Source organism: Acinonyx jubatus, chromosome B2 (assembly GCF_027475565.1).
Source record: "Acinonyx jubatus isolate Ajub_Pintada_27869175 chromosome B2, VMU_Ajub_asm_v1.0, whole genome shotgun sequence".
In the NCBI taxonomy this organism is placed as follows: Eukaryota; Metazoa; Chordata; class Mammalia; order Carnivora; family Felidae; genus Acinonyx; species Acinonyx jubatus.
The window spans coordinates 34,585,012-34,601,935 of NC_069385.1; the positions used below are offsets into that span (position 1 = coordinate 34,585,012).

The 16,924-nt window shown below is 41.3% G+C and overlaps 1 protein-coding gene across 3 annotated transcripts in view; it reads left to right on the top strand.

Annotated features, from left to right (window-relative positions):
- The first annotated feature begins 2,026 nt into the window (after nucleotides 1-2,026).
- Nucleotides 2,027-16,924, top strand: part of ARHGAP18 (Rho GTPase activating protein 18) — a 191,772-nt gene continuing 176,874 nt past the window's right edge. For all 3 annotated transcript variants that reach the window (XM_027056930.1, XM_027056932.1, XM_053222253.1), the window contains exon 1: nucleotides 2,027-2,535. In XM_027056930.1, coding sequence (XP_026912731.1) covers nucleotides 2,042-2,535 — 494 coding nt within the window. In that variant the 5' untranslated portion in view covers nucleotides 2,027-2,041. The remainder of the gene's footprint in view (nucleotides 2,536-16,924) is intronic.

Sequence of the window (16,924 nt, forward strand, 5' to 3'; positions counted from 1 at the left end):
GGAGGTTAATGAGGGAGATGATATAAAGAATCTTTGCTACGAAATAAAATGTGTGTGTCCATAGAACCCATGGTAATGGTAGACGTGCCCCTACCTCTATTCCTATTTGGGGTAGAGAAACAGTCCAGACAGCTTGACCCTAGTTATCTGTATTTATCAGGTCTGCACAAACAGGCCTACTTCTTCCTTTCAACTATGAAATCTTTGATTTAATTGAAAACAATTATTTTTCCTTCTGGAATCACTGCTAGGAAATGTCCCTAAATTAACCCCACCACTTTTGTAATTGACCACTTCAATTAGAAGGACTCCCTACGGTGCCTCAATTAATATGAAAACATATGAAAACCAGTGATTGTGCAAACCTATACAGTTGTATAGATGCAAAAGCCAGCATTGTCTCGGGTCTTAAAGAATTCACAGCTGGTGGTAGTTGAGGCACGATTTAGCAATTCAGAAAGTATGGTTAAAAGAGTATGCACTGGTGAGGCCCAGCAGAGGGGAGCCAGGAAAGGTTCTGGACTCCAGAGGCACTCATAGGCACAAGAGTCTTAACTGGAGAATAGAAGGTCAGGGGATGGAAAATCCAGGGAGGAGAGAGAGGATTTTCCTGCTTATGTGATTGGATCAATGGGCCAGGGCAACACCTGGCTGAGGATTCAAGAAACACTGGACTCCCAGCTCACTCATGTTTTCTGTATGGATTTTCACAGGCCAGCTTTCAGCCATGAATGCCTCTTGGATTCACCCTTCACAGACTTGGCAGAAATGACTGGCTAGATGTTTTTCAAAACAATTTTGTTATCTGCAAGCCATGTAGTCGGTGTCCCTGGTTTCAACAGTAGCAGAGAGAACATGCCCTGAGTTTGGCTCAGCTTGCCAAAGAGTATCTTAGAGGGCTGGAAAGAGAAGAAAGAGGGACACACACACAAAACAACACGAAAATGAAAATCATATTTAAAAAAAAATTTGCTTATCATTGGACACCTATATGACAAAAATTTAGTGTACTCCTATTTTCTTTTTCTTTTAAAATTTGTTTTTAATGTTTATTTATTTTTGAGACAGAGAGAGGCAGAGCGTGAACAGGGGAGGGGCAGAGAGAGAGGGAGACACAGAATCTGAAACAGGCTCCAGGCTCTGAGCTGTCAGCACAGAGCCCAACGCGGGGCTCAAACTCACAGACCGTGAGATCATGACCTGAGCCGAAGTCAGACGCTTAACCGACCGAGCCACCCAGGCGCCCCTGTACTCCTATTTTCAAATACTTGGCTAGCCTAAAACAAAAAGCTGATAAGGTCAATAGTTCATACCAAGTTCAAGAACTTCAGCCTTCCCGTGTTATTTACAGATTTTACAGATTATCTAACCCACAATTCATTCTCACGCAAGCATTTATGGAGCACTTGTCATTTACCAAGCCCTGATAAATGATTTGGGTTTACAGTCATGAATAAACAACATTCCCTGCTGAATCTTGCCATCTGAAAGATTTAAAAATCAAAATGTAAGTTATAATATAAATTAACGTTTAAATCTCAAAAATTTCACGCTTTATAAAATACGTTTAACTAAAAGTCATTGTCTTTAGGCAGATTTCACTTATGTAGATATCAACTGATTGATTCATGACACATTGCTTAGACTTTCAAATATAGGCAATTCCATACCGAATCTTGAGTGCTAGTAACTTTCTAGGATTAGCATCCTTTCGCAGCTTACACTACATACTTGACCCCGCAGACAACTTAATTGTGCAGGGAGTGTTAAAGACTAAACAACAATCGATAGCTTCCAAACATCTCTATCAACCTATCAATATTTGTTCACTGCAATGCAATGCATCGTCTCGTCTTTCTTCTCTTCTTTTTCTTTTTTTGGTTGGGGGGCGGGGGAGGTATCGGGAGAAGGACATCTCCACGCTCAAAAAAATCACCTCCACTGGATCTGACCCTCCGCACGCTTCTCCATTCTACCCCTTTTCTCAAATCAAGAGAAGTCACCCGTCGGAAGGCCCTCGTGGAGCCGAGGGAAGCCGAGCATGCTCAGTAGCTGGGGCCGCTTCCGGAGCTCCCCGCGAGCTTGGGCTTGCACTAGGCTCCGGGAAGCGCCGGGCTGTGCCGCAGCTGGTCCTGGTTCCTGGAAAGCTCCGCTCCGCCCTGTAACGTGCGGCTTTAGGATCGTCAGCTGTGGCCGCGCAGCCCCGGGCTCCCCGGGAGGCACTCCGCCTGCTCCGCGCCGGGCTCGTGCTCAGCCGCCCGGTGTGCACGCTTCTGCCGGGTGCTTCTGGCAGCTGCCGGATGATGGAGCAGAAATGACAGGCTTGTGGGTAACCGTGAAGGGCGAGCGGGAGCCACTTGCCTTCGGAGCCAGAGAGAGGAGGTGTGTCACGGGAGAAAGGGCCCTGGGAAGATTCTTGCAGCGGCTCCAACCTTCGCTTCCTTCTTCACTTCTTGCCACTCTGGCATTCCCGGCTCTTGACCTGGGAAGGATGGTTACGGTAGTCACGAAGCTGGTGCACCGCTTTCACTTCAGGTAAAGAAAACTCCATTTGCATGCTTTTCTCTTTTCCGTGCTTTTGCTAGCTCTGAAATCCACAGCCAGGAAAGATCTTGTAATTATTAGCCTTGTTCTCACACTGCAAGTTTGCTTTTAACGAAGACTGAGAAACAGGACTTTCTGTGTGATTTTAAAAAGCCTTTCAGGAGGACGTTGAAATAAGAATTGGTGTTCTTTATTACCTCTGTTATTCTTAACCGTGACCCTGACTTGCTTGGTAAAATTTAGGTCTCTATTTACAAGATGAGGTTTAAAAAAAAAAAAAAGATTCTTTGCATATTCTAGGGAAAGGTACTTTATGCCATATAGGCAAATGGATATAATTGGCAGCTTTTTCAAAATGATTATGATTTCACTTATGGCCAAGGGAGAATAATATTAAAATTCACCACAACCTTGGTCAGCATTGAACTTCAGCTGACTGGAAAGGAAACATTCATACTATAGTTATCTGGTTATTTGTAAAAACAAATGTTCAGGGTTTACTCCTGAGAAATCAACAGGAGTCCACAAATTTAAAGAAAAAAAAATTAACACCCTTCATATCCTGTGGGTATTGATCAGGCTAACTTCTTCACAGAGGCATCAGTTATAAAGTAAAGAAACACATAAATTAACTTTGCGGCTGCAAATGAATTATTTTTGATGAAAACTGGACTCACCATCTTCAGATGGATCTTCATGTAAAAGAAAAAAGAGGCTTTCAGAACATAAACAGATTCAATTACTATTAATTCCGCTGGAGGTTTTGAGAGAAGGGATCACTTTTCCAAGTAAACCCCAACTTAATAAGCAATAGTAGGTCTATAAGTATTCCCTAACGTTTAGCGATTGTAATCAAACGGGGCAGAAAAATGTTTTCTTGTCTGACATTAGATTTCTTTATTTCCTCTTTAAAGATAAGTTTATTAGTAACAATTCATTTAAAACAGCATATTATTTCTCTAAGACAGCATAGGACTTTTTTCTTATCAAAACTGAAACAAAAAAAATACACATCTTGCAGCGATCGAGGAAAAAATAGACAAGGAAATACTTCATGTGAATACTTGACTGAAAAAAAGTTAAAATTCCAGGACAGATCATTGCTAAGGCCTTCTTTTTATTTTCTTTCTTTATTTTGGGAGGGTTTGATGTTTAGTCATTAATTTGTACATTCCAGTATGATTAACATAGTGTTATATTAGTTTCAGGTGTACAGTATAATGAGTCAACACTTCTATACATCGGTTGGTCATCACAATAAGTGAACTCTTCATCCCCTTCACCTATTTCACCCATGCCCCCCTGCCCCCCCGCCCAAAGGCTTCTCTTTAATGTAATAGGTGTTGTGATGCATTCCCTTGGGGATCCATTAACTATGAACAAGTGAACAGCATCTAGTAAGAAAGGGTGAGGGATCAAGTTTGCCCAGAGGTAAAAATTCCTATTTCTAGTGTATTTTGCAGGGACTAGAACCAACAGTCTTGAGTTCAGCAGGCTTTGTTCTACAGAAGGGACAAAGTTCTTTAAAGTTGGATTACTAGCCTGGGAACTGGGAGAAATCCATTCCTTTCCTCCCTTTTCTGGTGTAAATATCCTGCCTCTTTACATTCAGAGCACACCAAGTTCTGAACTCTCAGCTGATCTGTGGCAAGACAAAAGCTGCCTTTCCACCACCCCCCCCCCCCCCCCCCCCGGCTCAGAGGTTAATAGTCTAGCCTCTGACCCTCTGACCTTTACCTGTTCACCCTAGCTGACACCAACCCAGGTGTCCCTCAGTGGAATTAACATAAGCACCCTTTTCAGAAGCTCCCAAAGACCCAGAATTTTACTGAGAAAAACCGTCTTCTGAGGCCTGCCTCTGCTTCTTGTTCTTGAACTCTTTCTGTGGAATGGTTTCTTTCTTTCTTTTTTTTTTTTTTTTTAAGATGTTATTTTTAATCTCTTCACCTAACGGGAGCTCGAACTCACAGCCACGAGATCAAGAGTCCGCACGCTCTACTGACTGAGCCCACCAGAGGCTCTTGGAATGGTTTCTGAGAGGTGCTTTTTTTCTTTTTTCCTTAGCTAATTAGTAGTGATCATTTCTTTTCTAGTTGGACGTAGAATTTGTTCTAATACTAAGAGCTGCTGTCAGCAATCGCCCAGAATGGTGTCTTAATTATCAGTTGGAAGAAGAAAACCTCCTGTTTTTCTCCTAAAAAGTTATCGCATATGTGGATGTTAGGTAGTAGGTAGCCCTTCTGTTTCCTTCTCCTTCTCCTCTCCCCCAATATCCACTTATGACACATGATGAGTCCAGTGAAAGTCATGATGTTTCCCGTTTGAGGAGGTGAGAACGGGGGTGAGGCCATCTCATCCTTTCATGTCCATCACTAACTTGTACCCGCTGTTATTGTTAAGTGTCTCTTCCGTATCAGACAGAGGATTGGTGAGATGTCACAAACTCCCTTATAGTTTGTGAAGCAAACACTTGCAATATAGCGAATTTCATTTTTCCTCTTAATCAAATAGTACTAGAAGTTCAGTCCTAATATGTATGTATTTCCTGTCTTTTGCTTCATTAAAGAACTTATGTCTGCTTCTTTGTTTCTGCCACTGTTTTGGAGATAGGCTCAAGTAGCGTTTAAGATTTGAACCCAGTTCAGCTGCAGTATGTTTAGACGAGGATAAATCCCACATATTTTCAATAGAGGAGCCACATAATCAGAGATGTTTTCATTTTAATAATTGTATAGAACTTTCTCAGCTGTCCTTCTCATCAGATTTTTTTGTAGCAGTCTAAAAAGAGCTAATCAACTCTCTTTGTATAGCATGAAAGGTGTTAGTCTTAGTCACTGATTGCTTTTGATTTAATAATTGAGTTTTTCATTATTTAGGACAACTCTTAGCTTTGGTTTTAGCAATTCAAGCAAAGGATAACTGTAACCGTACAGAACTAGAAATACTCGAGTATTAAGTGGAGTCTAGGCAAGAAGCCAGACATCAGACTAGCTCCAGAGTTGATATATTTATGTCCAGAATTCCAGGGATTCTGGGTCTTCTTCAAGGGCATATTCAGCTTTTACTCCAACCAGCAACTTTCAGATTGTCACTGCTAGGAATTTAACTTGGGAATACAAACCCATCCTCAGGTTTGAGGATAAGCCCCGTGTTGTTTTTCTGTGACCTTGTTTTCTGCTGAATACCTCAGCAATGGGAGGATAAGAGAACAAATCAAGGTTGAATCTGAATCTCTGCATGGTTTGAAACATACCAGTGTGTATTTTCCACTCCCTCCTCCATCTTTAATTTTCTCATGTTATTTATGTTTGAATGTCTTGGTTATAGGACATGTAAAAAAAAAAAAATAAGCTGTTGTAGGATTAACCTGGTGAATCTCTAAGAGACCTTCAGTTCCAAGCAGTCCTTCAGTAAAAGCATACAAAGGAACAGCCCTCATTAAATTCTCATTTTCTGCTTCTACTTCAGTATATCACACAGTCTGGTAATGGTGATGCCCTCGTGTGCTGCGAAAGAACATGCACTGTCTTTATCACTTCCTCAAACACAACATAAAATAAACTTGAAGGCAACGTTCAGGTAAAATCTTGCCAGCTGATCACCCCTACCACCTGCCAAAAGTTCCATTGTGCATCTGTATGACAAGCTCTGTTGTGATCCTCAGGATGGACCTTTGAAATAAGGTTCCTGCTCTCAAGGGGCTTATAGCATGGGAGAGATTGGTGGTTCAAATGGGGAAGGAGCCCATGAGTGAAATAACAGCAGGTCCTTGTAAGTGTTGTGAACAGCAGACCAAGAAATTGTATGGAGTGTGACTTCTGGTGGAGCACTCAGGGAAGCCCTCTCTCTGAAGAGATAACATTTGATCTGGGATCAGTATGGGATTGAAGTCTGGGGACCTGTTCCTGGTTGCTTGGTTTGTTCTAGAGGCAGATATAAAGCAGTGTGGCTGGGTGGAGAAGGTTGGGGGGGGGGGGGTTGGGTAGGGATTTAGAGACCAGTGTAGGGGGAGGGGTAAATTAGGAGATAAGATCAGAGAGACAGGCCAGGCCCTGTTCTTTGGGTCTTGTAGAGACTGAGATAGAGAATGTATGGACAGGCCCAAGCACAAGAGCACGGGGAAGGGCAGAGGGAGAGAGAGAATCTCAAGCAGGCTCTCCATTCAGACTCTGCCTAGAGCCTGCCTGGAGGCCAGATCCCATGACCTGAGCTCCACTGACTGTGCCACCCAGGTGCTCTGAGACTAAATTTTTTAAATGCAATGAACCTACTGGAGCACGTTACAGTTTAAAGGAGCATCATGGCTGCTCAATGGAGAAGGCACCATAGGGCCAGAGAGAAAGCTGGGAGATGTGTTGCAGACAGAAGATGTCTCTAACTTGAACTAAGGAGGTGTGGGGGCTGTGGAAGCTGGCATGTATAGACTTTCTTCAAATTATATTTCATTTCTTATTACAGAAGTAATATATTTCTGTTACAGAAAACCTATACCATTGATAAGTCCCCAAAGATATTGAATCCTAATCCTACCACCTAGATGTAATCACTGTAATGTTTTTGGTATCTGTCTTATAGAAAACTTAGAAAATACAGGGACCTCTTCCCCAAAGACATGAAATATGCCACAATCTTACCATTCAATTTTATGTATAATATTTTTGTTATCTATCGTGTGAATCCTTCTTGAAGCCAGTATATTATTTTTAGGAAACTGGTTTATTCTGGATGTTCTGATAAAACCTCTTAAATAAACTAGAAAATGTCTGCCCTAAGTCTGGTTGACAAAATTAGTTTATGTGCCATAGAATCACTCCCTTCTTTATTCATTAAATATTTTACTGTACCCCAGACACTGGGACTCAGTGATCTGTAGTGAATGCTGTCTTCATAAACCATCCCTTCCCATATCCCAAATCAATACCACAGACATTCCTTGGGGTTAGGAAAGCCAAATTTGACCTTTTGACCTTAGATGTAAATTGTGCCATTCGCTGTCCCCGCTTTTGAAAAACATGGGCACTAGAACTCTTTGGCTGTTTCTGGAATCTTTTCACTCGAGGTAGCCCAGTAAGAAACTAAGCTTGTAGGGCTGGTCTGCCCTGGCCTGAACCAAGGGTTATTTGGAGCGGAGAGGACCAAAGATTTATTTTTTTTCTAGGTTTTTGCTCCGAGGCCTTCACCTTCCAGAGGTACTTATTGGTAAGGGAGAAATCGGGCGCTTCCTAAAAATGTGACCATTTCACCTCTTACTCTGGGTTCAGAGTGCATTACATTTTACAGGTGTGTCCTTTCTTGATTACTGTTAAAATTTTAGCATTATGGGGCAGCTGGGTGGCTCAGCTGGTTGAGTGTGTGACCGGCTCAGGTCATGATCTCAGGGTTTTGGGGTTCGAGCCTGCATCAGGCTCTGTGCTGACCGGTCGCTCAGAGCCTGGAGCCTGGATTCTGTGTGTGTCTCTCTCTGTCCCTCCTCCGTTCACACTCTGTCTCTCTCTGGAAATAAATAAATAAAACATTAAATGTATTACCAGTTTGCACTGTGTTCTCAAGCTTTCAGAGTGGTTTCATATAAGCTACTCTATTAAACATTTGAGACTGTATCTTTCCCCAACTGTCTGAAGTTCAGTTTATTCACAACAGAATAGGGTCTGTCTTTGTATTCCAAACTTGCTTGCTTCTCCTGCTTTATCCCCTGACTCAGGTAAGAGTCTTAACTGTTGTTGGTTTTTTTGTTTATTTTGAGAGAGAGAGCGAGAGAGAGAGAGAGAATATCCCAAGCAGGCTCCATGCTATCAACACAGAGCTCCATTGTAGGGCTCGATCTCCATGAACCATGAGATCATGACCTGAGCCTAAATCAAAAAAGCTTAACAGACTGAGCCATCCAGATGCCCCAAGAGTCTTACCTGTTCTGAAGTCTCCTAAATGAGAAAGGGGAGAACCTTACCTTAGCTTTTTCTTCCTTATTCTTTCCTAATTAAGGAAAGAATATCCATGCAAGTTCAGAAAAGCCTCTCAATTTTTTTTCTCCCATCTATTCTACTGGTCATTGTTTAGGTTCAGTCAACTTCTTTCATCGGGTCTGTTAAGCATCCTCCTGCAATACTTCTCTATTTGGGCTACAGCCAGAGCGATCTATTGGGGCTTTTTAAGTGTTTGATCATGACCGTTTCCAGGTTGCAGGATACAATGCCATATGTTTGGATAATCTCTGAATTTCTCAGATGTAAGGTACATTTTCTTTGCCTTCATTTTTTATCCCCCCCCACTTTTTTTTTCTCACTGTTTCACCCTATGGTCCAGCTTTGTTGATCTTTGTTTCCTGAAAGTGTTAATCTTGAACTTTATGCCTCTACACCTGCTGTTTTCTCTACCTGGAATATCTTTCTTCTTGTTCTCCAAGTAGCATAGTCTTATTCATTCCTGGAGATCCAGATCTAGTGTTATTTATTTCTTAGCTTCTTCAGGGAGTGCCAGTCATCCCTTCTATATTCCCAGAACAGTTTGATCCATTTGAAAGCATTTTTTTAGTGACCACTCAAATAATGGCAACTTATTCTTTTCATGGCATTGTACACTATTTATTATGTGCCTTCCATGTGCCTCATACTGTATTAATTCCTGAAGATACAAGGATGAATAAAATGTAGAATTGCCCTCTATGAATGTACAGCCTAAACAGAAAGAACCCTACAAAGAGAGAAGCCATGATGGGCTGTTTGGGGTCATTGTTACTGTTGTTACAGAGTTTGGCCTGTCTTTGGACCAGGCTTCTTTCCTCAGCCCTATGGGCTCTCTTAAGCAATTAGTTTGCTTAATCCTGAAACCATGAGCTGAGGTCCATGAATTAATGGGTCAGTTGGTATAATTTATTGGAATAAAACCATCATGATCGGAACAACAATATAGTATCAGATGTCTCACTGATGTTATTTTTACATTCTAATATCCCTCTACTGATAATCCTATCAGATATATTTTTTCACTCTATGCATTGGGAATATTTTTTTTAATGAGCTTTTCTTTTTATCATTTAAAAACATTTTTTAAAATGTTTATTTTAGAGAGAGACAGAGACAGTACGAGCGGGAGAGAGAGAGAGACACAGAATCTGAAGCAGGCTTCAGGTTCTGAGCTGTCAGCACAGAGCCTGACGCGGGGTTTGAACTCGTGAACTGCAAGATCATGAGCCAAAGTCAGAAGATCAGCTGACTGAGCCACTCAGGTGCCCCTCTTTTTATCACTTTTAAATTCAAGACAACACTGAGAAGGTTGTTATAGACATTTCTCCTGTGCTCCCTGCCCCCACACATGCACAGCCTCCCCCTTTATCAGCATCCCTCACCAGAGAAGTAAATTTATTACAGTTGTTGAACCTAACACTGACACATCATCATCATCACCCAGAGCCCGTAGTTTACTTTAGGGTTCACTCTTAGTTTTGTACATTCTGTGGGTTTGGACAAATACATAATGCATCTATCCCCCATTATAGTATCATACGGAGTAGTTTTACTTCCCTAAAAATCCTCTGTGTGTGCTCTATTAATTTATCTACCTTCTCCCCAACCCCCTGACAACACTGATCTTTTTACTGTCTCCATCGTGCTGCCTTTTCCAGAATGTCTTAGAGTTAGAATCCCACAGCGTATAGTCTTTTCAGATTGGCTTCATTCATTTAGTAACATGCATTTGTTTTCCCTTTGCCTTTTCATGACATAATAGCTCATTCTTTGGAATGCTGAATAACATTTCATTGTCTGGCTGTATCACAGTGCATTGTTTCTAATTTTCATTTTTTCTTCTGTCGGACTTGGGTTTATGGGGGTAGGGCTTTGATGTTTGGTTCCAGGCACATGGAATGCACTAACTCTGTGAATAAATCCTAAGGGAATAAATGAGACACAATGCTTTTTCTTTTTCTTCTTTATAGTTTGCTGTCCTTCACCTGGAAGCAGCTTCCAGACTGGATAAGTTTGTGCTCATGGGAGAATGTACATTCATGGGTTGGGATGGCATGTTTTATTCCTCTCCCCTACCCTCCCCAACTAGTCTGCCATTGGTTCTTAAACTCCGAGGTCAGCAAACTATAGCCCTTGGGCCAAATTTGGCCTGACACCTGTTTTTGTAAATAAAGTTTCATTGGAACACAGCCACACCCATCATTTGTGCATTGTAAATGGCAGAGTTGGGTGGCCATGACAGAGACCATCTGGCCTGCTGGACTGAAAACATTTACTCTCTGGGCCTTTATAGCAACCGTTTGCTGACCTCTGTCCTAACCCAGGGAAGGAGCCAGAGACTGAGCTCAAGGTGGCCAAAGTGATTGCTTACAGAAACGTGTCCAAAGTAGCAGCTGTTAGGTCCTTTCAGGGAGAAATAAATTTCTAAGGTTTATTTTGATTTGCGTGTTGAATACAGAAACTATAAAAGAAAATCTGGTGAAAGGTCTGGTTGCTTTGTTTTGGTAATTACAAGACAAATGAATTTGACCTAACTCATTTTTGAGTTAAACAGCTATTCTCCAACTTTAACACAAATCAGAATCACCTGGAGGGCTCGTTAAAGTGCAGCCTGCTGCCCCTCCTCCACTGAGGTTCGAATTTGGTGGGTCTGCGGGGTGATCCAGAAGCTGCAATCCAAACAGCTTCCCAGATTTTGCTCCTGATGCTGGCCCGGGGGCCACACTTTGAGAACCATTAGTTTAGAACGATGGCTCTGAGACTTGGCTGTGTCTCAGCATCACCTCGTAAGTTTAAAAACAATTTATTAAAAAAAAAAAAATGCTTGGGTCTTGCCCTAGACTTGCCAAGTCAGAATCCCCAGCATTGGTGTGTAACTTAAAAAGAATGATTCTGAAGAAAACTCACTTAGTTGTCATGCTTTTGAAACTATCATATGGGCTTTGCTGAGTGAGGTATGTAGAAGATGTTTTGACTAATAAGTTTGAAATAATCATTAGATACAGATTGCGTTACATTCTCGGTTTTCAGGAAAACTCTAAGCTGGAATCTTGTTCAGTGCACGTATGTTACATTTCTCAGCGGACTTCAAAAAAAAAAAAACCAAAAAACCAAAAAAACCAGTCCAAAAAGTACACTGTGTTCAATTTGGCGGAAATTTTTTTCTTTTCCTTAGCAAACTTGACATGTTAGTTTGTACACTTTTTTCCCCACTGTGTAAAATTAATTTGAAATCCCTCCTTGATGAGTTCCCTTTCTTCTTTTCTTGAAAGTGAGGTTTCCTTTTGAACAGCGTGAATAGCTCCTACTCCATCCCCCTTCCGTGGTTTCACGATAGCAAGTTTAAATGTACGAGTGCCTGCCAGAAATGGCACGAGAGGTCTTCTTGCCTGCTTCTTCCTCCCTGCGTGCAGGAAGAAGACATTCCTTAACGTGGGTAGGTGTTTTTAAAGCAATACAAGGCCCTGTTGCTCTGTATGTGCTTTTGCTTGGAGAACTTGTCTCCTTTCTTCCATAATTTCAGCAGGCTATAAAGCTGTTCATTTTAATTTTGTTGATTGCTATTTGTAATGTTCTGAAGCTGAGTATTCTGTCAGAATGCAAATAAGGCAAAGCAACCGTGAAATAGTAAATGTAGAAGAACCAAATTGTTGGCACTTTGGCAGCTAATGTAGTAACCTCAACCGTCATTAGCTACACAAAGAACTCTTACGCTCTGTGTTTATGAAGGGCAAGCATTTTGGTCATGTTTTGGTCTGTACTTCCCGTCCCACCCCCCACCCCCAACTTTGGCCTTCAAAAGATAGGAATAAATACCAACATTTGGGTTTATAGACCCCCAGACCCATAAACAAAACAGTCATCAATGTCTTAAACTACATAATTCTATATTACGAAATCATGAGGATTGCTAACATGAAAATGTCAGAACATGAGTTTGACAAATGGCTTAAGAAGAATAATGTTCTAAAGTATGGAAGAGCTCATTTATTTAGTGCATTTGGGTTAATTCAAGTTTCAAGCTGACTGTCTTGAGTGAAAATTTTCACATGTATTTGTTTATTTATTTATTTATTGCATTTCCTTAGAAGATTAGAAAGGATGTTAGCAAGCTATTGTGAGTTAAGTGGAAATGAAGACTCCTTTCCTTTTCATGAACTCATGGATATACCTTGCTTATGCCTCTGTCATCTCTACAAAGAAGAGCTTTTATTCCTAAGGATTAATTTTTACACCTTCTAGAAAGCAGTAGCACCCAGGAAACCCCCAAAGTAATGGAGAACAGTAATTCATTATTCTGGGATTGCTATTATTTTAACCTCCTTCGTTGGCAGTGTTAGGACTGGTTATTCAACTAGAAGAATCAATTGAAATGGAGACACTTTCTTAATGATCAGTATCTTTTGGTTACCTTGTCACTTTTTGCCTGTTTGAACTTCATTTCTCAGGTGGGAATGTTCTAAATTACTCCCTTATACACGGGCAAGCCCCTAGGCATAGCTGCGGGCTCTCCTTCTTTTGAGAGCAAAAACGAAGTACTTCCTGTTGGTTTTTGCATTGCTCTTACGAATGCTCTTTTTAGGTCTGTGGGTTTCCAAAGTGAATATGTTTTGCCCATGTTCAGATGGGACCTATGCTGGGTTTAATGCTCTTCTGTCACTGTCTTGAAATGCTTAATACTTTTTGAACCAGGGCCCTGCATTTTCATTTTGTACCAGACCCCATAGGACTATCATCAGTCCTGCCCTCAGGAACTACAATCTTACTCATTTTTAGTTCCCTACGGATTCGTAGCATGGTGCCTGACTCACAGATGAGTGAATGAATGAGAGCTCCCGTTTTTCTGAGAGCACAATGACATAGTTATTGTTGCTTTTTGAATTGCTCGTAGGAGTGTGGTTTAGGTCAGTTAGTGGGTTCCCAAAATGAATGTTCTTCAGATACAGTGAAGTGGATGCTTGAGTGGTTGGGTAAAAGCAGTAGTGAGCAAAGTTTTAAAGAATACAGTTTCTCTCTCTTCACTTCAGTTTTCCTGAATCAAAATTTTCTGAGACTAAAGATTAGGAATCTGTGACTTAAAAAGCTCCTTAGGTACTCTTGTGCCTCTGCTCGGACTATGGTCTTCTCCCGTCGAGCTCTGGAAGGTCTGTAGGTCTGTTCTGCCATGGATGTGGGTTTCTGGTTTGTCTAGGTTGTCGAAATAAAAAAGGGCCTGATTCAAATGACATCAAGTGAAATTTAGAAGACAACAGGGCATAGCCAGGCTAAGAATTAGCACCACACACCCAGGTCCCTAATGATACTTAATGATAACCAACAAGGCTACCATTTGTCTGATTGTTTATGCCTTTGTTGGAGGGGATCTGATACTTTGTGCAGCTTATGCTCACCAACTCCCAAAGCAAGAGGTGAGGGTTGGCCTTATAAACCATGCCATAGCATAAAGTGCCTGTAGTCACTGCCCTTTCCTTGGGCTTAGCAACATGAGATCTACTTCCAAGTGGAAGTAACTAGAGGGCAATGGAGTACGGAGAGGCCCAATGGTCAGCCTAGTGCCTTTGTGTGCGATTTGGTTGTGGGCCTTCTACTACAGATTTGAGGGGGTTTGGGGTGGAACAGAGAAGGTCTAAAGGTAGCTGTGGATTGGATGTAGGCTGTCTATTGGATATAGGCTTGTCATTTAGAAAGCAGTAACTCAGTGCGGGAGTATATCTTACCCAAGTCATAAGTCAGAATGGTGGAGATTATATGTATCCCTTAATGAAAGATGGTGCTTCTAAGATGCAAGTCTGTCAACCCATAAAGAACTTTGTAACTCTAAACATGGTGGAAATGAACAAAGTTCATGTTGCTGAATGAGAGCATCTAGTCTATGAGAAACACCTCAGAAAGAAGTTTCCAGAGGAGAGGTGGAACCATCTGGAAGTGTCTTTTGACCAGAAGGAAAGCTGTGTCCCTCATGTGTAAGTGTCCTCAGAGCTCAGGAGCAGGCGGCTAACAGCTCACCACTAAATCATTCCTGGCTGTCCTTGGCTATGAAGAGTTTTCAGATTAAGACATACTTGTTAACCAAGGCAGGAGATTGCTTCTAGGGGGTGGAGCTATAGAAAGGACAACAACTGGGGCGCCTGGGTGACTCTGTCAGTTGAGCATCTGACTCTTGATTTTAGTTCAGGTCACGATCTCATGATGTGTGGGATCGAACCCTGCATCAGGCTCGGTGCTGAGCATGGAGCCTGCTTGGGATTCCCTCTCCCTCACTCCCTGTCTCTTTCCCTCCCCCCCCCACGCCCAGTCTCTGTCTCTCTCCCTCTCCCCCTCCCCCCTCCCTCCTTCCCTCTCTGTCCCTCCCCCACTCATGCACATGCATGCAGCATGCTCTCTCAAAATAAATAAACATTTTTAAAAACACACCTAACAGCAAAGGGTTAGGGATAAGAAAAATATTTAGAAGCAGAAGGTCATTGTTTAACCACTCGCTTGATTTCATTCATTACTCAGTAACTATGTTTTGATCATCTTTAATGTGTCAGGCACTAGTAGGCACCAGGATACAGGAGTGAGAAGACAGGATAATTCCTGATTGGGGGTGGGGAACCTGAATTTTGATGGGAAAGAGGCACAATGAATGAACATGTCAGGGTATGAGTGCTGTGAAGAGGTTGCAAACAGCCTTCTATGACAGATAATAGAGCTCACAGCGGTTGCTCAGGGATGGGGAGGAGTCTTCTTCCTTTATATAAATACGATTGCTACAGTAACATGTTAATTTGTCATGGGCTCAGTTCCCTTCTCTTGGAAACCACCACCAATTTCACATGTTTGGCCAGGCCATTGAACAGAGGTTGCTGTATAGGCTGATATCTGAGAGTGAGTTTGGCACTGTCTATAGTTACATCAGTACTATCATAGCAGGTAGCCCCTTTCCAGTTATTGAATATGTATTCACTGAGTGTTAAAGAGCGTATGGTTTCAGGGCTCCTGGCTGACTCAATAGGTAGAGCATGTGACTCTTGATCTTGGGGTTGTGAGTTCAAGCCTCACGTTGAGTGTAGAGCATCCTTAAAAAGAGAATGTAAAGTTTCACTAATAAATATTGCTTTCTTTTTATTATAAATGTTTGGCTGACTTGACAAAAGTAAAAACAAAATGGCCACAGGTAATGTTTTCTTCTGCTAATGTTCAGGTTGACTTGTGGCAGATTTCCCCATTGTTTGTGTTTACCTAAATAAAGAAATTGAGATTGGCTGATGAGTAAACAATTGAAGAGGTGACATTGTTAACATTAAATATTTAAATATTATAAAATAAGAATATGTGGGGTAAGTCAACCATCAAGTTTTAGGATATTCTGTATTAGGATATTATATATATATAAAAACTTTATGTATATATAATTATTTTTATTCATTTATTTTGAAGGGGGAAGCAAGTGGGGGAGGGGCATAGAGAGAAAGGGAGAGAGAGAATTCCAAGCAGGCTCCGTGCTGTCAGTGCAGAACCCTATTTGGGGGCTTGATCCCAGTGAACTGTGAGATCATGACTTGGGCCAGAATCAAGAGTCGGACGCTTAATTGACTGAGCCGCGCTGATGCCCCTGTATTTTCCTGACAGATGTAATACATTGTAGATTTTAACAAGTTAGACCATGTGGGATGATTGGTGTTTTTTTAATTCTAGGCTTGTAGAAAATTTGTACATTATTAAAATGACCAAGTACAGAGTTAATATGCTATATGCCTAAGAACAGATATCCTTATACCTTTTGAATTCTGAATGAGATAATACCAAATTTAAACTGTTGTTTTACTGATAAAGGTAATTATAACTTTTAGAGCAGCAATTAATTAGAGAATGCAACAGAAATATGAGTAGGGACGCCGGGGTGGCTCAGTTGGTTAAGTGTGGGATTCTTGATTTCGGCTCAGGTCATGATCTCAGAGTTCCTGAGATCAAGACCCATATTGGGCTCCACGCTGACAGAATGGAGCCTGTTTGGGATATTCTGTCTCTTTGTCTCTCTCTCTTATTCTCTCTCTCTCTCTCTCTCTCTCTCTCTCTCTCTGCCTCTCTCCCGCTCTCTGTCTATCTCTCCCCCATCAAATAAATAAATTTAAAAGAAAAAATCATGAGTGGATGTATTTTTAAATTTTAAATGAATAAATTTCTAGATTTACCAGCCAGATTTATAAAGTAAAAATATTGGCTTTAAATTCTAGTATTTTCAGGATCTTGGATCTAATCACTCTCATTTTATATGTAAGGAAAATAGCTTCTGTAGAGAAACTAAACAATTTGCTTTAAGATCTGGAGATTATTTCACTTTGAAGTACTTGCAGGGAGTGGTTTCAACCATTTTAGTGGAAAGGCTGTTTTACATACTAAACATTCCTGGATTGGGATTCTGGTTGTCTTTT